Here is a 26523-nt window from a genome sequence, read left to right as displayed (position 1 = left end):
ATTTGAAAAAAATCACTCGGGATGTTATTTGAGAAATGATTCGCAGTTCAACGTGCTGTTGTTTATTTGGCTAACAAACTGGTTCCTGTTTACCTACTCAATATACTCGATCCCGCACATTATGTGCCTCGAAGCCGGCTAACATTCGTTTTATGGATTTCCATTTCATTTAATTTTCTGACGGTCACGAAAGACTGGATTCTTGGTTTCGCACATTCAAACATTGACGAATTGAAAACAACGTTGGAAATAGATATTGGAATGAAGATGTATGTGTTTATGATGAACTTTCTCCAGATGGAAAAGCTCTTCAGCAAAGGCAAAATTGATTCTTCTACTTTGTATAGTACAAAATTCTGTCACCGGGAGGTGGTGTGTCGTCCATTCTGCTTGTTCAATCAATGGTTTCTCCGGCCTTTGAAGTTATTATAGGGGTATACTATGGAGAATAGCGGGCAGAAAACCTTGTTTTGATGTTTCGATTGTAAACTTGTAACCATGGCTGGTGGTTTAGCTTATTCAAATATCGAGCTTTCAATAAGACGAGTCATATTTAAAGAAATAGAAAAACGAAATTATCGGGAAAAGGAACCATTCGAAGTCCTCATATCTACTTGTACGTCTAGTTGTTTACCTACATTACCCTTAATATTTAGCCTGCTTCAAATCCCACTAAATATTATATGAGGTTTAATCATACACATTTAATTTGTTAGATAACAAGTTGTTTGATGCTGTGTCAGAACTAAGGCATGAGATTCTACTCCTTACCATCCAGAATGAAAAACTTAGGCAAGAGAATCTTCAGAATGGACAAGGGACATTGGAGGGAAAATCCACTGAGAAATCTTCAGTTAGTGAATATCATTCATTACCATTTAGAAGCTCAAGTGATCACAAGATTGGTACTGTATTAACAAATTAGATCCTAGAGCAAAAGATATATTCCCTGCAAGAGGAACTTACTAATCTTCATCGACGTAAAGGAGAGCATGCACAGCAAATAGTTGACCTTACCAGCAAACTACAAGAAGCTGAGAAAAATCTCAACTTGAAAGAAAATTTGTGAGTTAAAAAGTTGCCTGAATATGGGAAAAGAAATCATTTTGGTATGTTATTGTAATTGCAGACTGTCGGAAGCAGAAACAAACATTATTGTCTTGAAGGATGAAAAAAAACAGCTGGAGATTAGTCTTGCTGAGACCGAAGGAGGTAATCAAGTTCTTAGAGATGAACATCAAGCCCTGCAAATTGCCTATGCTTCCATTGAAGAAAAACTCAAAATCCTCCATGTGAGTTCATATATGAAACTTTTCGACGTTATGAACTTAGCCAATCTAATTATTGCAGTACGAAAACATTGCTTTGGTGGAGAGGCTGATGGCTTATAAAGCCCATGACGCTGAAATTTTAAATAAAGAAAACGAACATTTCGTAAAGTAAGTCATTGACTGTTCCTAAAGAATGATTGAATAACGTATAAAAGTATCGTGGTTGCTTCACAGAATTAAACAAGCTCAAATGCAAAAAGAGCTCGAGGAAGCAGCTAGCGAAGTAAAAGTGGTTACTGCAGACCGACTTCTTTTCGAAACACCTCTGCTTTCAACATCAATTCCCACCAAAGTCCATTCGAAATTCGTAAGTTAGGCGTAGAAAAGAATCTACTGCATCAGTAATACTTATACATCTATGCAGGATGCTCATGAAGGCGAAGTCAATGCCCTTCAATTCAACGCTGCTGGTCGAATGTTGGCATCTGGTGGAAGTGACAGAAAAATTAAGTTGTGGGATATCGGCCAAAGTAATACATCATAAATCCTGTAATCAGTACAGAGAAATAGATGAATCATATTGGTTTTGATTTGTTTGAATTTTAGATACCTGTTCACTTCGAGGATCTCTAACAGGGAGCAACGCTGGCATCACTTCAGTTGAATTTGATGCGAATGGTGCTTTAATATTAGCCGCCTCCAATGGTAAAAACTTGAGATTTAGCCGTTGGAATATATGACTATAGCTTATTTTTTAAACCATAGATTTCGCCACCCGCGTCTGGACGGTCGAGGATCAAAGGCTTAGGGTAAGTTTGACAAATCAAACTCCATTGTATTTCTGGATTTTGAGAAAAAGTGGACCGATTCTATGTACACAGAGAACAATTTTAGGTTCTTAACCTAACTTTTGAATAAGGAAAAAGGCCGTTTGCAAACACTAGGTAGTTCGATTGCACGATAAAAAAAACGGGAGTGACAGGGGGGGGGGGAAGAAGGGGAAAGCATTTCGTATCATAAGTATACTAAGAAATTCTTAAGCCTAGGAATAACTGGAACAGATTGAGTGGATTATATCAGTAGGATAGAAACGCCTCATTCAGAATCGATAGAATACCCCATCACCTTGCTTTTCAAAACCCCAAATCAAGAGAAACCACGTATGTGACTTAATGACCCTTTCGGGAAGAGGGAAGGCGTTTTCGAGAACCCCTTGCGTCTCCCTGTTGAGTCACATTGTCGGGGAGGGAAACATTTTTTAAACAAAAAAATACCAACCGAGGAGATTGAAAAAAGAACATCAGAGAATCTGTTGTCTGGAACGCTTTAGAGTCTTCGTGAGTAACCGGCATTGCTCGGGTTGTAGAGCTGGTGGAGATTGTTGACGGCGACGTCGACCATTGTCATATTATCTTGTTGCTTGGCCCGCCTCTTTCTTTGCCAGATGTAAGTCCAGGCTACAATGATGACCAATTGGGCGGCCAAGAATAGAGCTCCGGCGATGATAAGGCCGAGCGTGTTGATACAGCTGCTTCCCGACAATTTCTCTTTGATAAACACTTCAGTCAACGAAGCATTACCGCCGTGCTTCAAATCGTTGATGAACGAATAGTGGTTTCTATCTTTTTCCAATTCCATCACGCGGTCGGACAAATCGGCTGCTGGTGGTGGGTTGAATCTGTCGACAATTTCGATCGTTTGAACGACGAGGACCTCTTCGCTCTCAGCGTCGCGTCTTTGACGTGCCAGAGCTCTCCTCTTGCGACCGTAAGAATCGAGCAGGCGGACGTCTCCGGTGTAGTCGGCCACGTCGCATTTGACGGGCTCGCAAGATGGTAGACAGGGCGAGACCAAAGCGCGGAATTGAACCTTATCGGACGAGGGGAATTTGAAAGCGTCGAAAGCGCTGAGGAGGATTTTGCTGGATTCGATCGATTTGTCAATGACGCCCATAATACTGGGATCGGTCGGGCAACCGCGGTCGTCAATCAATAAAATCTCGTTGCTATCGACTCCATCGAGGGCGACCAGATCGCGGACAAAGATCTCGTACGGGCTGTTCTTGTCGACAATCTCGAAGCGGAGGTCCAGAGCGTCTCCGACCTGGGCGGAAGGCACGTCGACGCCATCCTTGGAGGTAACGCGCATAATGACATTGGGTCCTTCGACGACGGCCTCTTCGCTGAGAACGGGGATGATATCGCCGGTGATTTCCAGGTCGACCTGGTTGGAAACGCTCTTGTTGCCCAAATCGTACTGACAGTGGACGGACAGACCCAAATCGGCGCTGGTAATGATACGGTCGTGGTGCTGGAGAATGATGTCGTTGGAGTATCGGCCTTGTCCGTCTTTGCGAACGTTACACTCGATGTCGTTGTAGGCCATGCGCAGCTCAAAGTCAAGGCTGGCCGTGACGTCATTGACGCAAGAATTGGGACTGCCTTTGGCGTAGATTTTGCCGTTAAAGATTTTACTAGTGCGAATCTTAGCCACCATGTCGCCCGAGCGGCAATCGATCGTGACGTTGTAGCACGAGCTCAATTCGTAAGTGGCCGCTCCGGCAATCTCCAAATAAGGTTCCTAAATGGGTTCGCCGTTTCAAATTTTTGTGTCTACGATTCGGCAAATGTAATGAAATTGAATACCTGAATGTTGGTCAAAGTGGCCAAAGCGTGATGGCTGAGACGGCAGACATTCTCGCCAGTATCGGCGTAGTCGAAAGAGTGGCATCGGTAGGGCGCGGTGAGGCAGAGTTGACGGCAATCATCGATGGTGCTCACATCTTGGAAGACGGAATCGACGGTCTTGAGGATGCGTCCCTCCAATTTTTGGAACTCGCAGAGCTTGACTGGATCGTCGACGCAGTTGTTTTCCATGTAATCAGAGTTGGACGACGTTTTGAAAGCGCCAGTTCCGGCCATCGTGTGACGGTCCATATCGGATAGACGACAATCGCCAGTGACATTGTTGAAATTCACCGATCTTTAAGGATCGAAAATCGAAAACGAGGAATGTTGAATATTGCGTTCATTGTTTTCCGTGTGGCGAACGAAATCTACGGAGCGTTTCCACCATTTTCCCCCTCCAACGGGATAAGCGGGGAAAACCTGTTTGCTTGGCCATAACACTTTCGTTTGGTGAGAAATCGCACCAGATGGTAGCTTCCCTCTTTCGTTTTCTAAAGTCTCATCGTCGCTGGCTATGTCATTTCAGAATAGAACTAAACGATGTCTTGGTCGAGTGAACAACCGCCAACAAGGTCTTTTTTAGTTCGCTGCACTTTAAATTCTCGCCACTTGTCGTCAGTATCGAATCTTTTGTTTTCCTCTCCTTTTTTCTTTGTTCTTCTTTTATTGTCTTTTTTTTTTAGCGTTCATTTCGGCCCGATAATTTTGTTTTTGATCCCAAGACGAAAAATCAACGATGGGGAAGATGAGAATAAACTTCCCGTTGTTGGTTTTATTCGCTCTTTTCTCCTTTGCTATTTTAGATTTTTTTGGGTGTGGTAACAGTTACGTCGTAGTCGTTAAAAAGCTTCCAACATCTTTTGAATTTTTTTTTTTTTTGAAGCAGAATAGAGTTAGATACGGCGGTGGTCTGCAAAGTGCAACCTGTCGCAGATGGCCCCGCGATTCAGTCCATTTAAAGCGCATCGCTATAAAGACTCGAGACAAAATGGAGTCATCCAATTTTCGCGGAATAAAGCGGAGCTCAATTAGGAATTCTTTTTCTTGTTAGCGGTGTAAAGTGTCTGTGATTGAAACTGTTTATCTTTTCGGCAAGAAAAAAAAGACAAAAAAAAACAACCGAGACACTTTGAATATCAAAGTGGAATGGAATTTTGACGAACAAAATGTTTAAAGGGGGCAATTAACGCTAGAAACTGGTAATTGCGTGATTACTAGTAGAAGGCATGTCTACAAATTTCGCGTCAAACAAGGGTCGACGTCTTTAAAATCTTTTAGCGAAAAAAATTGAGCTAAACTATCTCAATGTTCTTTGGAAATGTGTCTTATTCTGTTTAAATATCAGAATATTCTTTTTACTTTGGGTGTGGGTACCTGTTTTGCAATGCCATCTCGATTGAAATAACGACCGGAGTCTGTGAGAGAATTGCCGGGTTTTTGTTACAGGCCTGATGGTCAGAATTACGCACCACTGCCTGTGAAACATTTTGCCTTGGCGAAGACAAAATTGAATTGCCGTCTGTGGGAAACGCCGGTTTCTCGCTAGCATATTATATGCAATTAAGTCTTTTCTTTTTTTTTTTTCTCTTGTTCTTGTAAATAGTCATTTTTCCTCCTTGTTTGGTATTTTTTTTTTCTACCCTTGTTCATCGCTCGATCGATTTCGGGATCATTGAAAAGATAAAAGAGTCGGAACTGACCTGCAAGTAAATTCACGTTCGCCAAGGCAGAGTTCCTCGCAAGCTTGTCGGTTAGCCACGCGGCGACGGCGTTTGGCCAGCGTCTCCAACTCGTAGCCCTGGACGCGTTCAAAGCTCCAGGCGCGGTTGCAAACGGTGTTGGCACCAACTGGTTCGGCCCGGCTTGTCGGAAGACGTTGCGGTCTCAATGGGTTGCGCTGTCCTGGGCTTGCCGGGCTGATGCGGAGGGCTCCTCGTCCGTCGGTGATGGACTCGACCGGTTCCGTAGATCCTACCGTGATGCGCAGACAATTCTTCTGGACGTACAATGTGAAGACGGGGAATTGCGACGTTGTCAAAGCGCCTGCGGATGGTGGGAAAAAAGGAATTTCAGTTTGCTGTCGGGGAAATTCGAATTTAAAAGAGAGTTTAAAAAATGAATTGTTACCTGGCATGGAATCGGCGTTGGAGCTGAAGAGCACGCAGAGCCCAGTTTCGTAATTGATGGACTGACAGCTAGCGTTTTGCCTACATGTCTGAATACAGTCTGTTAGCATGAGCGTGCCCGGTTGTGAGTCGAGCATGTCCGCGGGTGCTGAATAGACGTAGCCAGTAATGAGCTCGAAAGTCACGCTGTCCTCCGGACAATTCAAACCGGCCGTAGCGGGCGAAGTGGACGAAAACGAAGGTCCCGATGTTTGCGGCTGGGGTTCCGGTTGCTGTTGTGGAGTGGCCGCAGTCGTTGCGATGCTGGTAGACGAACTCAAATTAGCGGGCGTGGTTGGGGCTCCGCTGGTTTCTTCGGTGTCGGTGAATTGGCCATCGGCTCGGCCGATCATCCCGGCGATCATGATTACGAGGAGGTAGGTAGCCGACCACACCAGGTGCGATGCCGGCTGACGTCTTTGTTTAGCCATCTGTCGCTTCGTATGGGAATCGCTGTTTTCAAATAGGCCCGCAAACTCTCGATTTCGTGAATCTCTCTGCTGTTCTCCCTAATTTTTTGTTTGTAAGGGAAATTCACATATTTAATTCATAAAGGATAATTGCGTTTATGCAATATGTGTTCAGTATTCAACGCGCGTAACCGTTATCCTAAAGCTCAAGCTATCGCAGTGTCATCGTACCGAAAGATATCCCCCCCCCCCCCCCCCCCAGAAAAGGATAACCCTAGATGTAGGGTATACTCTATTCGTAATAGAATACTTTCCCTTTCTTGCTGCTGGTTAAGGACTGATCGTTGCAAGTGTCCTTGCTCTATCGAGTTCAAATCCCGGAGCTAGCTTTGACTCAGTCAAGCGTTTCGTTTGCTTTTGTCTTTTTCTTTCTTTTTTTTTTTTTTTCTATTTACAATTTGAGCTATTCCTCTTGCCCGCCGCAAGTCGCCCGTGACGGGTGAAGTTTGTCTTTCAGTGTCACATCAAGTGAAGAAGAAAAACCCCGAGGTGGTTTGCAATAGTTATTTACCATTTTTTTGTTTTTGCCAACAACTGTTAACAAGACAATTAGATGACTTAAAAAAAAATTGCTTTTACTGCAGAAAAGAACAAGGGACGTAGTGATTAGTAATCGTAGCGCTTTTGTTTCTTGCATGACGGATCGTTTGAAAGTCTAATGCACCTGTGTTTACCTAACGATAAAAAAAAACTTGCGCTCAGAGGTGATTGACCGATCAGTCTATTGACGTAGTCCAATTTTTTCTCTATCCCCTTTTTTTTTTGGCCCAATCTTCCCTGGACTAGCTGTAAAATTGAGAGCAATGTCCATTTTTGAAATTACAGAGAAAGATTTCCAAGTATTAGTCAAGTATCTGTAACATTTTTTGCCCTATCTTTTGAAGTCTAATTTCTTTTTAGCCCACGTGAATTTGCTGATCCAATTGAACTCATTACTCGATTTTTTTAAAGTGCTGCTGTTTGGGACGTTATTTTGAAACTAGATAGAATTTTTCAGCTTGAAACAGCCCGTTAGAAATGAAATTTTACTCTACGATTTTCGGGAGAGAAAAAAAAAATGGGGTTGTGTGTTAACAGGATTGTTTTCAATTCAGCTTACCTTGCAAGGTCGTAGTGACAGAAATGTTTCCTCGGTTGGTTTCGTCCGGAATAAAATTCGATGTCAAACTGAAGTCGCAAACAACTTTAGGGAATCCAATCGAAATGATCACCTCGATGGCCCAAATAAATAAAGAGGATCAAAACTTGTTGTCTTGTACCCTCGATGATCGAATAAAGGGAACTGCAAAGAGAGTGAGAGAGAGAGAGCACCTCTTGAAGAGAGGACTGTTCGAAAGATGTTGTTGGAATGATGAAAACTCCTTCGGTACCGGTTCTTTTTATATGGTGGGCCGAGTCGTACCGCGGGCGCATTGGAGGAAGTATCACTGCGGCGGAATGCCCTCTTCCGGAATTACGGCACGAGGATGTTCCTCCTCCTTTGCCGTCTTTTTTTTTTTTTTTTTCATGGTCAAGGTTCTTGACGTCAGAATACCTACCAAACCTGGGGGCCTTTCTTTCTTCCTTCATTCGTTCGCCCGTCTCCAAACAGCCAACCAGCAATTTTTTTTTTCTTTCGGCCAGTCCGTTCCATCCCTCCCCCGCGTTGTTGTTCTAGTCGCTACGACAACTATCCTTATCCCTTGTCGACGGTGTATTCGACCGTCATATTTGATAATTCTGTATTTATTTTTTTTTTTCATCTTTTCGAATGCCTCTCGTTTTTTTCCCATTCCATTTATTTCGGGTTGACGAAACAATCCCATCGTCGTCTAAAGTGTTTTCGTTTAATTCGACGTGTTGTTTGCTTACACTGCACGCCTTAATTCAAGGAGCATTGGCGTCGGGTATTTTTTATTTTATTTTTTTTTAAATTGACCGCGCGTCAACGAAATCCCGGGGAGGTCAGTTACCTGTTCAAGCGTTTAGGGCCAACTACCCCTCCGCCTTAACGAAAGAGTACGAGGCCGTCATCGTGCGTGTTATGTCGCGATGCTACCGTAATCTTTTTATTGTCACGATTCTTTCTTTTTCTACGGAGATTTGGAAATGACACAGTCAACTTGTCCCTCCTGACATCTGGCCATACCTCACTCTCTTTTGTTTTGTCCAGAAAAAAACAAGTAATCCAACACATGTTTTGTCGAGTATTCCCTTTCTTTCGTCATCTCATAACGACCCATTAAACCAGGTTCTAATTAAATAGTTCTTAAAAAAAAAAAGCGGGTAGTTCGTCGCACATCTGTTGGCGTACTGGAATTTTTCAGCTCATTTGCATCCTTGTTCCATCCGTACTGTTGGAATTTGTCACGTTTTTTTTTTCCTGTTGTTACATTGTTTCGGTGCTATTCAATTTGAAGACGATGCGCGCCTTTTCGCGTGTTCAAATTCAAATTGCGTTCCAGCAGCCGAGCCATCAAAAATTACTTAAACGAAATTGAGATTAAAGCCGACAAAATGTTTCGAAAACAATAGAGCGAGGATAACGGTGACTGTCAGATCAAGTCGCCGTCTTCTCTTACTATCCATTGCGGTGTCAATTTTCTTATATATTTTTATGGTGTGCGGCCCGGTTCCACTGATTACTCAGTACGCTGGAACGAAATGATTTCAATCATATTTGGCGAATCGAGTACGGATGGATACTTTCTTGATATTGTTTTCTTGCCAACTGTACATTTTGTCCATCACTGGACACTATATCGTTGCATAATAAAAATGAACGAAAAAAAAAAAATGAAATGGGCAGTAAAGAAAAAAAAAAGAAGCCTGGCCAGTGCCAATAACCTGCTGGACAGGTGGGTTGGAACGGAAGGAGACAAGGCTGTTGCCTCAACTGGTGGTGGTGGTGGTGGTACATGGTGTGGCATTTTGGTGCGGTCGATAGAATACCTTCTCGCCGACTCCACCAGAACAAGACGAAAGAAAAAAAAAAAAACTTTCCGTCCTTCTTGCCCGCGCGCGCGCCCCTTCTATTCCCATGCCTGTGGTTGAGAAATAAAGTCCAAGTCTTTTCGTATCGAAATAAAGACGGTCGCGGCCGGTTACCCATTTTTCGACCAGTGTAAAAAGGAAAAAGAAAAATTCCTTCTCCTTTTTTTTTATTTTATTTTTTACAAGGTTCCAAGAAATAACCGCCATCGTTCCGATAGGGTCAATCAATATAACGGTCATTGGGTATTTCTTCTAATCCTCTTACTGTATGTATATGAGTATATAGAGGATACGTTACGGATGATAAACCGTTGGTCAGTCTCTTTCCCTCTCTCTCTTAAAGTTTGACGACGCATTGAATGACTGGAAATCATCACAGCGCGCTGGATGGTTTATTTTTGTTAGGCTTTTAGAGTAACGTGAGTTATTTACAGTCGGCTGAATCGGCATTTACTCACCACGTTCCGTCTCTATCGCCAAATAGTAAAAATTAAAAAAATACAGTTCTTTTTTTTTTTTTTGGGGGGGGGGGGGGGGGGGGGGGGGGTTGGTGTCATAAAAATGGCGATAGTGATAATCTGTCGATTTATTGATTTATTTATTCACCTTGAACTTGCCGCGTCGTACAATTAAAGGATTTTTGGTGGGGCTCGCGTTTTTCCATTGATTTTTTTTTTTGTTGTTAAAATTCTGACTGTTACAATTCTTTAACAAAAATCCGGAGGAGAAGTAACAATAGTGCGCCGGACTACGGCAACCCGTTGGCGTGTTAGTGATTAATGATTCTCCAACATACACGACGAATTCAGGAACAAACACCAACTGGCATCGTTCTCTGAAACGAGATTTTGTTGGTATTTTTTTTAATTTTTTAAAGCCACTGTAGCCTTGGGTGACGGATGCCCGCGCAATTATACAATGACGAGGAACGAAAATTTTACCCAAAGGAAACTTAAAAAAAAAAAAAAAAAAAAGGGGAAAATGAAAGTTTTTTTTTTCAAGTTCTTCAAAATGAAGGATAACTACCGCCCCGTCCGAAAGTCAGTACAATTCTTCTTTTTTTTTCTTTATATTTAGAATTGAAGCGAGTAAAAAGATGATTCGTATATTTCGGTACGATGATGGAATGGGAGGGCTAGATAAGCACAGATAGCAAAGTGTTGCCAGCTGTTTCCTTAAAGCGTGTTTGCTGTCTGTAATAATACTTAACACCCATGTCTTTCACCCCACGAAATCATGGCCGAAAGAGATCGTGAAGACCGACCGCGCACACCAACTGCACGTTGCCTTCATTTTTTTTTTTTTTTTTGGGCGAGGGAAGTCTGTTGTGGCCTGTCTTGTTTGTAGATTTTTGAGACTTTGTCTTTACAGAAAAGCCCAGTTTTCACGATTGCTAAGCATCCGAAATGGTTCATCCTTTTTACCCTTGAATTATTTAGGCATAAATGAAGGATGCGCTATCGTAATTCAAAAGATCTGCTTCTCTTTTTCCCCGACATTCCAATTTTTATTAGGAAGAAAAGCCCTTCAAATAAAATAGAAACCCAAGTAAATATGAAAACACAGAACTATTCTGGCAGTGTTTTCTGTGGTAACACCTCCGTGAGAATTGAACAGAAATAAAGGACCGGCGGGCTCAACTCGAGTCCCTCATCTAATTCTCAAAGCTGTCGCGCCCCGCTCCCATCTAACGTAATCGCATCCAAGTTATTTCAGAAAAAAAAAAAAAATATGATTTCCTTTTGTTTTTCTGGTTCGCTTGTTCACGCGCTTTCGGGTGGGATTTATCTTTTTTTATTATTGGCCGCATTGTCTGTCTCTGATCTTGGCCTTAATAATGAGAAACATGGTTGAAAATTTCGATGAGACTCGACACTAAATCAAGTTGGTGTGGTGTATCAACTGGCGGGCATTTATATTGTCATGGGCAAATCGATTGACTGCCGAATTTATTTTTCTGTGGTTTTGTTACCGACCCTGAATTGCCTCTTATCGATTTCTAACGACAGCGGTTCGTTATTTTGTTGAGTCTTCATGTTTTATTTTACTTGCCGTTTTTTGTATTCGTACCCGATAAATGTCAAACGGTGGATCTTTCAATCAACTAGAATGAGAGGAACGCTCATTGTGGATGAGTGTCAAAGGGAAAGTTGATTGAGGACTAGCAAAACAAAAGAGAAAGGCTTAATTTGGGGGGTGTACAGGTGGGAGCGATGTCCGGCCTCTATGCTTATCACCGCTACTCACACAAATCATTGATTGTGCTCGTCTTGATTGTGCCTCTTTTTGACTTTTAGACTTGTTCTTATCGTCAACAAATGCATTCTTTTTCATTTGCGCTTGGCCGATTTATCTTTAAGCTACGGCAGGAGCCCGTTCATTTTGAACGCGCTCCTCGTCGTCCCTTGGTATAGAAACAAATTTGCCCATACTTTGAAAAAAAAAATTATAAAGGGGGCAAAGAATAACAAAATAATTTTAATTATCAAAAAATTAATAAAAGCCCGAAATGGATGACATCCATTCATTACGTATCTTTCTAGCAGCAATTTTTTTTTTCAGATGACGCGTTACTCTTTTCTTGTACCATTTAAATTGCGGCCGATGACTCTTGATTTAGCCAAGACAAATGGATGTTTAAAAAAAGACGGCTGTTAGGCTCTTTGCCGCTACCGTTCAAGCAAAGCATTTTTATTTTGGTGTGACGCTTGTTTCTTTTTTCTTGTTGTCGCAAACATTCTCCATCTTTTTCTTGTCCTTTTATTTAACTCTTCGTCTAGACCTTCGACTTCTTTCGTTTCAGCACGACTGCTCGTGATAATGACCCTAGATTGTCTTGATTGGATTTGTCCGGCTGTCCATCTGTCGTGTGCTCTTGTCGCGATTAATGATCCTTATTTGATTTACTACTTCGTCAGGGAAAAATATCGTCAAACATTTCACCAATGCACTTCCTTCGATCCACCATTTTTTTTGTTGTTGTTTTGAAACCTCCTCATTTGGATTTTCAAATTTTTATATTAGCTGATGATTACAAAGCAAACTTACCGGATGTGAGGCATGTGCCATCGCATTGGGCCCTTTGCTTAAAAAACATTTTTCTTTTACTTTTTCTTTCTAACCTTCCCCTCGAGCTTTTATTGCAACACTTAGACTCGTTGAGGTTCTCAAAATTTATCGCCTAACTGTTCTTTTTTTTTTTTTTTTTATCTTTTTAAGAACGAGAGTTAACTTAGTAAAAGGGTTAGCGAATGTGTGTTCGAAACAAGTTAAACAACTTCCAAGTCCCAAATGAATGGCCTTTTCCACATGTTTTGAATGTCGTTAAGGGGACGAAAGAAAGTGATGCCGATGGACTCTGATGAATAGCAGAATAAATAGCGGGTCTTGAGGTTGTTGTTGTTTTGGCAGAAGTTTTTTTTTTTCTTGTCAGGTATTAAATGTTTGGTTTATCTGCGTGTGTTTTCGTGAGCTTGGTGAAAGCTCTTGTTCGACCGGTCACGATAACCGGACAACAACTCGATGTCTGTATACATTCGAATGTCAATATCATCGAACGGATGACGCTGTTATTTGAACATTAGAAGAAAAAGAATGAAGAACATCTTAAATCAATAAACAGCCGTGTCCATTCTTCTTTTTTATGGGTACCCCCAACTGCGCCGCCGATGACGTTGCATTTTGTTTTAGTCTTAACATGTTGCTCTTTTTTCTTTCTAACCCTCGAACTAGAAGATAGGTGATTGAAGGTAGGGAAAGAAGAGTACCTAGACCTTGCTATTGCGTAACGTTTTTGTTTGTTTTTTAATCGGTCATTTTTCTTTTTACGTCAATGCCCTAAAGTGACCGAAGCTGCATGTACGTAGGGTCGCAATTTCCTTTTACAGCAGAGGTGCTGAATCCATTCTTAGTTTTTTTTTTATTTTTTATTGACACTCTTTGTTGTATAATGTCAGCGAGATAATCGTTGGCTTCAATAAACATGGCATCCGCTACGTATCCGGTGTCCGTCGACAAAGTCTATTACACATCTCCCTGTATGTAGATATATACATTTATTTCCCTCATTTTGATGTGATCATCATTTGAAACTCTTGCGTGTCATTCGCTCCAAAGAAATCAAATATCCTTCTTGTGGTTCGAATAGGAATCAAAAGCCCGTCCGTAATAAGTGCCAAATAATCTGAGTTGAAAGACGGCCATTGTGCTGGACGTTCCGTCTTTCAATTGTGCTCTGATGATGGCGCATTTTCTTTAATGTATTGTTCAATAATCGGCCAAGTTGTTTGCGGTGGGTGCTATATCACGTTCGAACAACCTCGTGATGTCCCTCTGTAAAGAAATGAGTACGGCTGCGGATGGACGCGAGACGACGGGAGTGACCGTATTTTTCTCACGCACAGAACTCGGGAAACTTGCGGTGGTCCTTAAATAAAACAAAAAATGTAGACGAAAGGATGGGGGGGGGGGAGAGAGAAGGTAGTCATGATGATAAACGAAGGGAAGAATCTTGTTGGTTTTTGTACGTCTTGTCTTTTTTGGCAGTCCATCAGAATATGGGGGGAAAGAGGGGAGGAGGAATCTATTCCCACCTGAAGGTGGTTGACATTCCCCGCTGGTCAATACCCAACGAAGGTTGTTATGCGGTTCGTAATGTCATCATCATGGGCATTTGTTTTTCCTATGTAGTTTGTGCCCATGGAAAACAATAAATACCGAACGAAATAGACAGAAAAATGTGGAAATAAAAGAAAACAAATCCGGTAAGACAGGTACACAGTAATGTTAGAAGCGTTGATTAAATTGTACAGTTAGAAATGCCAGAGTGAATTCCACAAGTCACGACCGCATATGAGAAACATACAGGATACATGCATGTTTATGATATGGCAGAGCGGATCAGTTCGATGATTCTTTGGATTCATTCGGTTCCGGTTTGCGTAACTTGCCCGACATTCGTCCAATCGGCTTCTCACGATGGCGGATCTCGACGCCAGTTGACCGGAAAAACTCCTTCCCTTTTTTTTTTTTTTTTTTTTTTTTTTTTCTCGTTCGTGTACCTAAATGTAAAACGCGTTGTAGGAAATGCAAACTTGTCGTGAATGTTGTCAACAACAACACTTCGTTTTGCGTGACGGACTTCCAAAGTGTTTTGACTGTATGCGCGTTTGTTCAATTGCTCAGTGCGCGATTAGCGCTAGCAGATTTAGCAGCAATGTCCAAGTCGATAAACCTACTGGTTGAATGACCATAAATAGCTAGCTCTGTTAGCTTTGTGCGGTTTTTTTTCTTTAATCCGACATGTTTTATGGACTTGCACCAGTCTTGATCATCGACGCGGTGCCATGCGGTAAATTTTTCAAAAACCTGTTGGTCTTGTCTTTTTTCCCGATCAAGCATCAGCTAGAGGTTATTTCAAGGGCCTCCTCCTTTTTTTTCCCCCTCTTTATTCCGCCAAACATTTTTTTTCAGTACAGCAATTTGCCAAAGAATGCCACAAATAAGAAAAACCTTGCACTATTTTGTTGGAGAATCCGTCTTCCCAAAAAAGAAAAAAAAAAAAAAAAAACTCTTACATTGCCCTGTCAAACAAGAACTCAAGAGCGTCATTCCGTTAATTGAATTCAACCAAAAAGCATGATGTAGCCAAAAAAAAAAGGGGCAGCCAAAAAAATGGGCTTGTATACCTGTTTGATACCTTTCTTCTCTTAAAATATTTTCTAGTAGCCCCATTGATACACAGCTGTGTGTATCAACATCCTGCGTGTTTGCGATCTTGATAAAGAGTGTCGGGAAAATACGATGATGGAGCTCCTTGATTTTTCTCATTTTGTTAAGGCTTTAGAAAAGTCGTAAAAAAAGAGGTGAATAACCGCCGACGTTCGTGAAACGCTACTGTCTCCCTCCGCTTGGCGATGATGCAGCAAAGCCCACAGTGTACGCTCTCTCGAATTATTCCTCGGATGATGTGTTTACCTTTTTTTTTTTATTGCCAAGTTCGTCGGAAACAGATCTCTGTCTCCTCGTCGTTCATATATGGAAGTGTTTAAAACGACCGTATGATGACGACGCGCTCGACACGGTCGGCGATTACGCGTGCCTAAAAGGCAGCCCAATAGCGACATGATTAGAATATCAAAATTGCGAAGGCGGACGCTAACCATCTGATGAATATTTTGAGCGTGTCGTCGCACAAGTAATCGCCCTTTCTTCCTCGTTTCTTGTTGTTGTTGTCTCACAGCGTTAAATATGCTCGGACAATAGATGACGGAAGGTTAGAGAACCCGTTAAACAGTTCTCTTATTGTTTTACTCTTCGCTTGTTGTTATATTTTGCTTTTTACTAGAGATCCGTTCCCGATAATAAGAGCAAATTGAATATGACGTGTCAAACAGGACGATGTGTTTGGATCCATTTGAGTTTTTTGTTTTCCCCAAATTTTCTGAGAAAGTTCGATCTTGTAAGAGCCATGGCATCGGCTTCTTCGCGTTCTTTCCCCTCGTTGGCGTTGGCGACGTTAAAATTGAAGAACAAGCCAATTCCTAGAATCGACTTTTTAATTGGCCTTTCTTCATTGCTCTCGTTTTAAAGTGCGGTAGCAAAAACTATTGTAAAGACGTAAAAGACAAACAGTGCGCCAGCGGGAGATGTTATTGTTCTCCCCCGTTCCCCATGACGAGAGACGTGGATAACAGGTAGAGAATTATCAAATTGCGAACAAAAATAAAACAGACTAATACCTACTTTAGCAGCGTCTTTGAATGCTAAATCATTTTCTCAGTGTGTTTCATGTTATAGAGAAGATTAGGCAAACTGCATGTACCTTTTTACCAGTCACTTTCTCATACTGGCAAGGAACACTTGATATTGAAGAAGAGGAGGAACATGATGTTACTTTGTCAGAATGTGTCCTTAACACACGCAAAAAGCCATCGAGCTCCGGAAAGAATTTTTTGCTGTTTGATACGTTAATTACCTATTGTAAATGATTGAGCGAAGAATGGCTCGCCATGCGTTTATTTGTCTGCTTTACGTGGCCAACGGTAGTGACGGATGGCGTTGACACGCCCTTTTAATGGATGTAGATAACTAGGTAACTTTGCCGTCCCTTACAGTTGTGCCAGTCTTGACAGCATTTTTGAACCTTGTTTCCTTTCGTTTCGCCCATTCGTCTCTCTTTCTGTCTCCTCGTTTTGATTGTAGTACCACAAGTGTGTGCGTCTCTCATGTTTTTACCTGTGACGAGTTAATACTCAGAGTGTGTGATATGTAAGAAAAGAAAAAGAGTCGTCTTTTTCTTGTTTTTGAATCCTTCTTTTGGGAGGCTAGTCACTCGCGTTATATGGTTTGGAGACCGTGAGAAAGGAGGAAAAAGATTCACGCGGAAGTGCCCACCAATTTTATTTATTTACATTCCTTTTACCAACCAGCCTGCGCCGCCCAATTCTTAGCCGGAAGAAGAGACTCACGCGGGAAGAATAAATCTCTAACTTTTTTTTTTTTTTTTTTTTTTTTTGTATTAATTTTTTAAGGAGGGGAGGGGGGATTTCTTGAAAGGTTGTCTTAAACCTCTTCACCAATTGTCGCTTTGTCCAAATCTCTTTCGAGTTAAAAGGACACCCACCCCGCTCTATTTCTTGTATATACATTTGTTCTTGAATAATGGGCTCAACTCAGAATTGTACATCTATAAGATAAACAGTCTCGGTCGGTGTGGAATTGTTTGCATACTGGACTGTGTGTGTATACATGGCATAACGGGTCGTATTCCGGCCATCTAACCTATTGTGTTGTATTGCTTGTTCCGGCCGCTGACGCATTAAACCAACGGCCCACCATCAGACCGCATTTGGCCGACCTTCCGAAATCAACCAAGCGGTCAGGGGGAGCGCCCTGTGCTCGCTCAATGTCTTCTCTATTTTTTTCATAAGCTATTCTTCTTTTTACTTTTATTTGTTTTCTTCTCACCGTGAGTTGGAAGTTTCTTGCCTTTGCCTCTCTTGTTATGACTCTGCCAGGGCTCCGTCACGCTGACCTTCCTACCAACTTGAAACAGCAGTTTTTGCGTGATTCCTACGTTTTATGGAAGCTATTCAAAAGCCTAATCCGATTTTACCCTGCCGATTTCTATGCATTATTCGTTAGGTTTTTATTAAAAGTTAATGACTTGGTCTGTCATGTGGAAAAGGTTTATTGCTACGCGGTAGTGATCGATATTGATAGCATCGATTTAACAACAGGTCGTTTATCAACGCCGGTGCCGTTACGCGGACGGTGCGAAATCAAGGGAAGAAAAATGGACCGGTTTTTTCTTTTCTTTATTTTATTTTATTTTATTTTTTTCCACCATCGGCTGATTTACGTCAGGATGCACGTCACAGGCGGTCTCCGTTGTTTTATTTGTACAACTTGTCGATTAGCGAACCCCAGGCAACGAACTTTTGCCTGACGGCGGGGCGTTCGAATAAGAAAAGAACTCGGGGCGAATTTTTCGAATTGTCTAATGTTCTTAGTTCTATAAAGAAAAAATTGTTGTTGTTGTTTTGATTTGTTTGCTTACTTGAACAAGAATTGGCAGCGTGACCAGAGGTTGTGCGCCTTCGTGACGAGAGGTGTGTGTGAGAACGGTCACAGGGATGGACGGTAAATGCACGCGGGAACAAGACTTACGATTGTGAGTGTACATATGTGACGAAAGAAGCTCATCGGGAAATTTCTCAAGCGACAGAATTTCTTTTTTTTTTTTTTTTGTTGGCTTGTTTATTTGTCGTTACTTGTTTCCTTTATCAAACAAAAACAAGACGACAACTGGGCATAGCGGATCGGGTCCTTTTATTGAGCGAAAAATAGCGCGTGTCTCATGTTAGATCACAAGAACAGAGTTAAATTTTTTTTTTGGTTTTGTTTATGTCCTTTTCATCTTCTTGTTAGTTACGTTCCGTATGATTGCCATCTTCCGTTATGGCCGTCTTGTTTCATTTCACTTTCGTAGTAAAGAACAAAAAGCGATCCGTTAATTCGCGCTGGGTGGCAAATGCAACCCTTTTTTTTTCGTCAGTGCGTTCTATTGGTCCATGTTCCATTATCGGTCGTTAAAGCAAGCGCGATTAGTCGAGTTAAAACCATTTTGCTGAAACGATTGTGGCCACTTACGCGTCTCCTACAAGCCACGTCGTGAAAAGTGTATTTTTTTTATTCGTTCACAGCCATCTTGGAAAAGCAACCAGTGCTCTGATTGAAAAGGTTTTCTATTTCACCATTTTTTTAACTAAAGAGTCTAACGAACTTGCTCTAACGCGTTTGTTTATCGTCACGCGCATAGTGGAATTCCATCTTCTGTTTTTTTTTGTTTTTTTTTTCTTTATTCGCTTGAATTGTCTTTTTTTTTGTGGGTGTGTGTGTGTGTGTTTGCGGATAAAAGGTGAAGGACATTTTGAAGCTCAAAAAAACAGTAGAAAAAAAAAAAACAATCGTTGAGGCACGACATACCCCCCGATTAGAATAGAATCGATCGAATAAGTTTTGCGACCAAAGTATTTTAAGGTTAGTCTTAGTCATTTCCTTTCAACCACTAACATTCAAAAGCTATGCTTAAGTCAATAGAATAGATGGGAGCCCAGGTGGTAGAGGACTCTATTCGCTTGATTTGCTTATAGCATTAAAATAGATGATGCGTCGTTAAAAAAGAAATGAGAGGTTGGTAGGAGGTTACACGAAAATGGAGAGAAAAAGAAAATGTGTAGCAACGAGTTTGAAATATAAAATAAAAATCTGTTTTTTTTTTTGGTTGAAATTCTGACATTCGGTAAGCGCGGAAGTTGCGGTCATTTTTATCCATCGCTAAATAGACCTGAGGGCGTTTTCTTACACACACACGAAAAGTGAGAGCGTTACGTGAAGGCTTGGATCGCCGTGGAAAAACACATCCTTGGCTTGAGGCCATCCGTGACCGCCAGTTTGGACGATGCGTTCAAATTTCGCTTTCATTTGAATGTGATTTTCATGTTTATCTCTAGTTCTATACGCCGTTACGTCCATTATTGGATTCTTTGGCTGTGTCTGTGATTTCAGTGCAAAGAGTGAAATGCCCTCGTTATGGGACACTTCATTTCTACGTACCTTTTTTTTTTTTCAATTCGCGTTTTTTGAATCAATTCGATAAAGAGAGCAAATGCGGAGCTGTCTATGGGATAGCAATGCAATTTGATGGCCATCTTGCCCTCTAGCTAATTATTCTTTATATACATGTCCTTTTTATTTTTTTTTATAATTTCGGATAATTACATTTATTCTTCTCTGGCTGTTCGAAGGACGCCTGGGTTTATTCCGTCCTTTGTGGTTTTTTGATCACGTCCGAAAATACTGAAGATGATTGCTGTCGGTTGATTCCAATTGAGCTGCATTTTTCGGGGAGAAATGGGTCCGTGCTGTAATATAGTTTAAGGTTGTCCGGGTCGACACCCTTTCTTGATCAAACTTTGTTAGTGCATATTAAAGAACAATTGAATTATCTGCGAAAAAGAAAACCGGCAAGATCATTGGCGCCAGCGAGACTGCATACAACAAAAGTAGTCCTTCGTCATTTAACAGCTTTGCTCGTTAAAGTGGAAGAGGAACATAAGGGCTATAAAGAAATACGAACTCGATGAAAATGAGCTATTGTCGGCCGAAGCTCCTAGTCCTCGGGAAAAAAGAAATTTCATGACTTTTCTATCCACGTTCTGGAACGCTTTACGACCCTGTTTTGCTATTTTATAAAAATTATAGAAATGGCGGCAAAAGCAACGAAAAATTTTAAAAAATGGGAAATCAAGTTTAAGTTGAGATTTTTGAAAAATAAAAAATGCCCAAATCCCATTTGGTTCCAGTCAATTTCCGGTGTCGTGTCCACTCGACCAAGTGGCACTCTATGGACATTCCAGCCAGTTCCTGTCCGTATTATAATTATAACTATTTGAATGGATTGTCCTCTTGAGTACGCCGTCGCCTATGTGCGAATGCGTGGAACACGGCAGGTGTTGCCGACGCCTTTGGTCTTTTACGGATGCCGCAATCTGCATTTTTTTTTTTATTTATACCTTTCTCAATGCCATTGTGGTGCGTCATTTTCTCTCTATTAGATGCTAATCTGCATCTAATTTCATATGCCTATCGCGTAATGCAACTGTCTGTTACGGAAACTGCTTCATTCTCTTCCAAATAGAGCTCGCGCTATTTTCGTTCATTGATTTACTTTGATGTCACTTCAGCGCCGTTTCATCTTACTCTCGAAAACAATAGGAACCAGTTAAAATTTATTATCATAGCTCCGTCCTGAAATATCCTTTTTGCTTTTAACGTGGCAGACGTGCCGATCTAAAACATCTAAACACGTGAAATCGATAGTTGAAGACGTTCCGGTTTAAAACTATCCGTCTCACGAAAGATGATTCTCTTCTTAGTAGTCCCGCTTCAATCTGCACGATCGTCTATTTTGAATACCCTCTCTCGCATTCAACTGTTTCTTTTTTTCTTCTAAGATTGGTGGACAAGATAGATGCGTGTGACTCGTCGTGTCTACGTGCACGGCAGGGGGACACGAAAAAAACCACAGCGACAATGGAATGATAAAGAAAAAATACGAACTTGAAATTCTTTCGGCTTCTCAGTTAAAGCCGCCAATGAGCCGCACAAACTACGCTTTTTTCCTCTCTCTAATCGCCTATTTAAAAAAAAAAAAAAATCGGGAATGATTCTGTCCAGTAGTAGGGGGAAGGGGGCTTTTTATTTCCTTTGAATCGGTGCCCAGCAAATGAAAGTGAAAGAAATCCTTGCTGGTCCTTAATATTTTTTTGGTGAAAACCCATCGAGGGAACCCATCGTCACGGTGAGAACGTCAAGAGACGTGTTGCATCGTTTATCTTCTCCGACATTATCATTATGACTGTTTCATTCACACACATGCAGACCGGTAGGAAGTGCACAGTTCCGTGCCAGTACCGAGCGGAAATGCCCAACGCTTCATTGACATATCGAAAGAGAAGAAAGAAATAAAAACAAGCAAAACGAAATGGCGCACTGCTAGGTGAATGTACTGGGTGATGATGAGTTTGTTTAGCTCGAATGACTCAGCAAAGAACTGTAACGGTTAACATTAGCCTCTTGTTGAGAAAATATGTCCGCAAGGTCATTCTCTTTGACTTCCAATAACGAAATAGCCATAGCCGTAATATCTTATTACATTTCACGCGAAGGAAATGCGTATCGTTTTACCATCAATTTGTTTTCGCAATTTTTGCTCGATTTCTTAGTTTGAACGTTTTCACTTGGAATGCCCGTTTAAAGTTCGGCCAGTCAACTGTCGATAGTCCAATTTGTTTCATTTGGTTGATGCCCGCTTAAATGGCGTGACGGTGATTTCGGTGTACCTAACTGTCCGTTTGGAGAACCTGGAAAAGAAAAATCTTAGAGAAAACAAAATGAAAACCAGGAATAGCTATGCGTGATTTGGCGTGAAGTTTTTCAACTGAAAATTTTTTTTTCCTAGCTGTCATCATCTCTCGGTCAGTTCATTTCTCGGACTTGAATGAACGGAAGTCGATGGATGATCGTCAAATTCAGGGTGGAACGGATTGGGAGAAACGCTGTCGTACATTTCACTAACGTTTAAGCCACTGCGTTCTCAACAGGGCGTTGCCAATCGGTGACAATGCCACGAATAGTTCAGTCTCCCTCGCCTAACTGTTTCTCTTCATGCCCAGTTTTGCTTATAATCAATGTCAATCGTGGGATGAAACACCGTCTAAACGGTTGACGGAGCGACCGTGAATGGCACCCACCACGTCCGTCCGCTCAGCGTATGAATTCCATCACCGAATAACTGCGTTTTGCATGACCAGACGTGAGAAAACGTGACATTGATAGTATCGAATTGACTTGGTTTCCATCAAACAGTTACATCAGCGAATTGAAAACCCTTCACTTTATATTTGTTTGCGTGTCTCTCGCACGGTCAGGTTAACTCTGTGGTCATACATATTCCGCTGCTTGCACTTACTGGCCCAGTTGTTGTTGTTTCCTCTCTTTTCACGTTGATTATTTCGCTTGACGAGGTTAAACCGCTCTGTCGGCACAAAAGATCCGTCAGTCTGGCCGACAGGCAGGCCGTATAAGAATGGCCTAAATAATTTTTTTTTTTTTTAGCTAGCCATGATGTGACTAGCTGTTCTTTTGGTTGCGTTTCTTGTTCGTAGCAGAACAATAAAAAAAAATGGGAAAAGGTAGAAGAAAAGCCGAAGAATATTACAGACAACAAAAAAGACCTAGGATGCGTATACAATTGACTCATCTAACGAGGACGGAAAGCAGTTGCAATCTTGACGTCAGCGAATCCCGTCAACATCTCTTTTTATGTAACGGCAATTAAAGTTTCTATACAGCAAATTGAATCATGAAGGTCGGTCAATGCACAGAGAAAAGCTGAAAAACGTGAAGAATGATAACATAGGACTTGAACCTTAAAAAAGAATTGTTCACGTCACCTTCGGACGTTAAATACTCCGCGGGATTTGAAGTAAATCGTTCTCATGTTTCCCTTTAAAACGGGACAAGTGTCGTTCACTGAATAGCAAAGAAAATTCTTTAGCACAGCAAATTTCGCTTCCCAACTTTTCCGCGATTGTTGCTGATATTCCAGGAAACAAACCGAATAGTATGATGTCCATTCATTTGCCTAACTTATGGGATTTTCCTTGCCGTTTGTATCAATCGTCATTATTTTATTTTCATCATAGTTCCGTTCGTGTTTCAGTTGGCGAGAGGCTTCTTTTTAATAATCTTCTTGGCTAATAGATGTTTCGCTTAATCTAGTGAAAACATCAAAATTTTTTTACTCAGAAAAAAAAGCGAACGTCTCTTCGTCGTAGATGAGTAAAAGACACTTCCATCAGCTGTTCTTTTTCTTTCCTTATTTGTTTGATATGCCGCCATGGTAGCGGTGTTTTGCTGTGCTCTTCTACTCATCCATATTGGGCTGATAATTAGTTGAGCTACTGCATACGTACATCTTGCGACACGTGTTTTACGGGATTCGATGTTGCGTTCCAAAGAGTCGTTCCAGGAAATGTTAGTGCGGGTGAAGGAGTTTCGAGCGGTTTCTTCTTTGGTTTACGCTTGGCGTTAGATCAAACTGCAAACGACCAATATATTTCGAGATTAGGTGAAAACGAACGGATCGCCGACCACCGCAAAGACAATAGATTTGGTTCTGTTAGATTCACATCAAACTGTATGTTGAGGCTTCTATGATTCTCGACGTCGTTATTCATCAATTTCACAAGAGCAATTTCGCTATCCGTTTCCAGGTGGGGCGGACGTATTACCGCCTTCTTTTTTTTTTTTATCTGACGTGGGAAGAACTGAAGAAAACGAGGGGGTTATTAGATGTTCAAGACATAGTTGTATATCCAAACAGCCACGCAGTTCACGACATGCTAAATAAAGGACAGTTGAACTTGTGTGTATTCTTACATCCTCCCTCCCTTTGTGTCGGAGAAACAATTGACCCTTTCATATGATAGTTATCATGAAGGCAACAAGTGTTGTGCAAGTGTCATTTCTTAACAATTTTGGGTTTTTGGATTGTCATGTCATTGTTTTTGTCGTGTACTACAATATTTTTTAAAATACTTTTTTAAAAATATTTATTTTCCGTTTTCTTCTATTTTTAACAGCATACATTGACCGGGCACAGCGGCAAGGTGCTAGCGGCTCGATTCATGGGCGACACGTCGGTGGTCGTCACGGGGAGTCACGATCGTACTCTGAAGATTTGGGACTTGCGGTCTCGTGCTTGTAAGTTGATCATCATTTTCAAGTTTCGTTGGACGTGCGTTCGACCAAGAAACTTCCAATCAATTAATTGAAGTGGATCCAATTTTGGGACACTGTTTTCGATAGTTGCCTAGCTGGTGGCGTACGGCTTGCACAAAAATAGATACTGCTACGCTTTGGACATAATTTGAAACGAACGCCATACTGAATTTCATCCTTGTCGGTAACAGTACAGACATTCGGAACAGCGACACAAGTTGCTGGTCAATAAGAGTTCAGCAGGATGTGGTCGCTGTGGCCGGCCCTAGGTGGTAGCCAGTTCATTATGTACCTCGATTTGGTTTAACGAAACGTTACTTCTTTTTCCACCACAATCCGATTTCAAATGATAGGGTCGTAGAAATGTTGACACTGTTGACGATTGAAAGTTATTGTTTCTCTTGGCCATTGACTTCGCCCTTCCACAAAAAAATCAAGGGCGTTCACGCGATGAAACTTTGATTATTTCTACACCTCTTCTGTCTCGATTCGCATATCTCCGACGAAGCAACATTTGAACGTTTTGTACGTCATCTTTTACCTTTATCGTAATCATAACAGGCATTGCGACAAAGTTTGCTGGTTCAAGTTGCAACGACCTGGTAACGATCGACGGCGTGCAAATCCTGTCTGGGCATTTCGACAAGCGCATCCGCTTCTGGGATCAGCGTTCCGAATCGAGCCACAACGAGATCGTCCTCCAGGGTAAAGTGACCTCCCTGGACCTGTCCCGCGACCGCAACCACCTGCTGGCCTGCGTCCGCGACGACAGTCTCGTCACCATCGATTTACGCATGAATCAGAAGATTTGCAATTCTTTTACGTGAGTAACAATCGCTTCTTTCTTCAAACTAACTGAATCGGAGAACGTAATTCAGTACGCTTGAGCAACTCTTGATTGCCCGCCGGTTCAACGTCCAGTAGAATGCGCTGATGTGGCCACATTCAACAGTTCCAAGTTTAATTTATTGGTGGCTGCTAACGGTTCTAGCGGCTAGTATTGCCGCGTGCCGCGTGCTTTTTGCTTTTTGTTCTGGTCACTGTAACAATCCAATCTCCTAGAACGGTATTCGGTTTTCCAAACTAGTAATTTGTATTGCGTGCTCTCCCTTCAAAGTGTGGCTAATTCCCATTCCAAAAAAAGCAGTAACACTTTTACTTCTTTGACGTTTGATTTGCAACACAACGCAGGGATGACGAATTCCACGTCGCATGCGATTGGAACCGAGCTGCGTTCAGCAGCAGTGGCGAATATATTTCGGTTGGATCGAGTGATGGGACCGTGTTCATTTTCAATACTTCTACAACCGTTGTCGAACAGAGGCTTAAAGAGCACAGGTAACATTCGAAATGAAGAATTATAAAGCGTTCGGCTGACGTGTATAATTTTTTCCTTTTTTTCTTCATAATTTGGTTTTAGCTCCGCCGTGATAGCTGTAGCTTGGCACCCCTGCGATTATGCTTTAGCTAGCTGTGATAAAACCAAACGAGTGGTTATTTGGACAGATGGCGGCTACAATTGAAACACATTACGAACTACGCCGGCTTCCGCGTGTGCAGTTCTTTTGGATTTTTAACTGGATTCCGTCGTTGCCCGTATCAACATTTCCGAATGTAAAAGCTTCCTTATAGTTAAGCAACTCAAAAACCATAGTTCTATTACACACAGTTGTCTTTTCTCGCACTCAATATGTCTCATCCAGCACCGGTAATTTTTGTCCACTCCATTATTTCAGACTGCGATGCGTAGACTTCCTGCTCGGCCAAGATGCCAATGTTTACCATATACGATGTTTAATAAAGACGATTTTTTTTTTAACCCTCCCATTGGAGTGGATTTGAAGCTCACCTCATCCCCATATTAAATGAACTTTGAGGTATGAACAGAAATAGAAAAATATTGTCAATATTGATGTTTGTGCCTGTTTTTTTAATGCTTTGATTGGCCTTTCCTGCTATGAAATGCTTTATACGATTTGGTGAGCCAAAAAATCAGTGATTCGATAGCTTGAATGAAACTATTACGATGGAAACGAAAAACTCTGATTTTCCATTAGCCTACTTTGATTTTATTAATCAAAAGTGTTCACCTTTTCGAGCAATTAAT

At 41.5% G+C, this 26523-nt stretch overlaps 2 protein-coding genes across 2 annotated transcripts; one reads left to right on the top strand and one right to left on the bottom strand.

The window, feature by feature from the left end:
* The first annotated feature begins 398 nt into the window (after nucleotides 1–398).
* Nucleotides 399–26325, top strand: LOC130703987 (autophagy-related protein 16-1-like). The gene is made up of 13 exons (XM_057525456.2): nucleotides 399–616; nucleotides 717–853; nucleotides 926–1065; nucleotides 1130–1292; nucleotides 1351–1439; nucleotides 1506–1638; nucleotides 1696–1801; nucleotides 1878–1976; nucleotides 2037–2080; nucleotides 24278–24398; nucleotides 24978–25239; nucleotides 25608–25754; nucleotides 25837–26325. Exons 1-13 carry the CDS (start codon nucleotides 499–501, stop codon nucleotides 25937–25939), a joined length of 1662 nt encoding a protein of 553 aa, XP_057381439.1. The 5' UTR covers nucleotides 399–498; the 3' UTR covers nucleotides 25940–26325.
* LOC130703993 (uncharacterized) lies at nucleotides 2166–6617 on the bottom strand. The gene is made up of 4 exons (XM_057525464.2): nucleotides 6086–6617; nucleotides 5659–6001; nucleotides 3917–4253; nucleotides 2166–3851 (listed from the first exon to the last, which is right to left on the bottom strand). Exons 1-4 carry the CDS (start codon nucleotides 6552–6554, stop codon nucleotides 2598–2600), a joined length of 2403 nt encoding a protein of 800 aa, XP_057381447.1. The 5' UTR covers nucleotides 6555–6617; the 3' UTR covers nucleotides 2166–2597.
* Nucleotides 26326–26523: the final 198 nt, after the last annotated feature.

This window comes from Daphnia carinata, chromosome 8 (assembly GCF_022539665.2).
Source record: "Daphnia carinata strain CSIRO-1 chromosome 8, CSIRO_AGI_Dcar_HiC_V3, whole genome shotgun sequence".
NCBI lineage: Eukaryota > Metazoa > Arthropoda > Branchiopoda > Diplostraca > Daphniidae > Daphnia > Daphnia carinata.
Note: the sequence above shows the minus strand (reverse complement) of the source record. Positions and strands in the feature narration are given on the sequence as shown.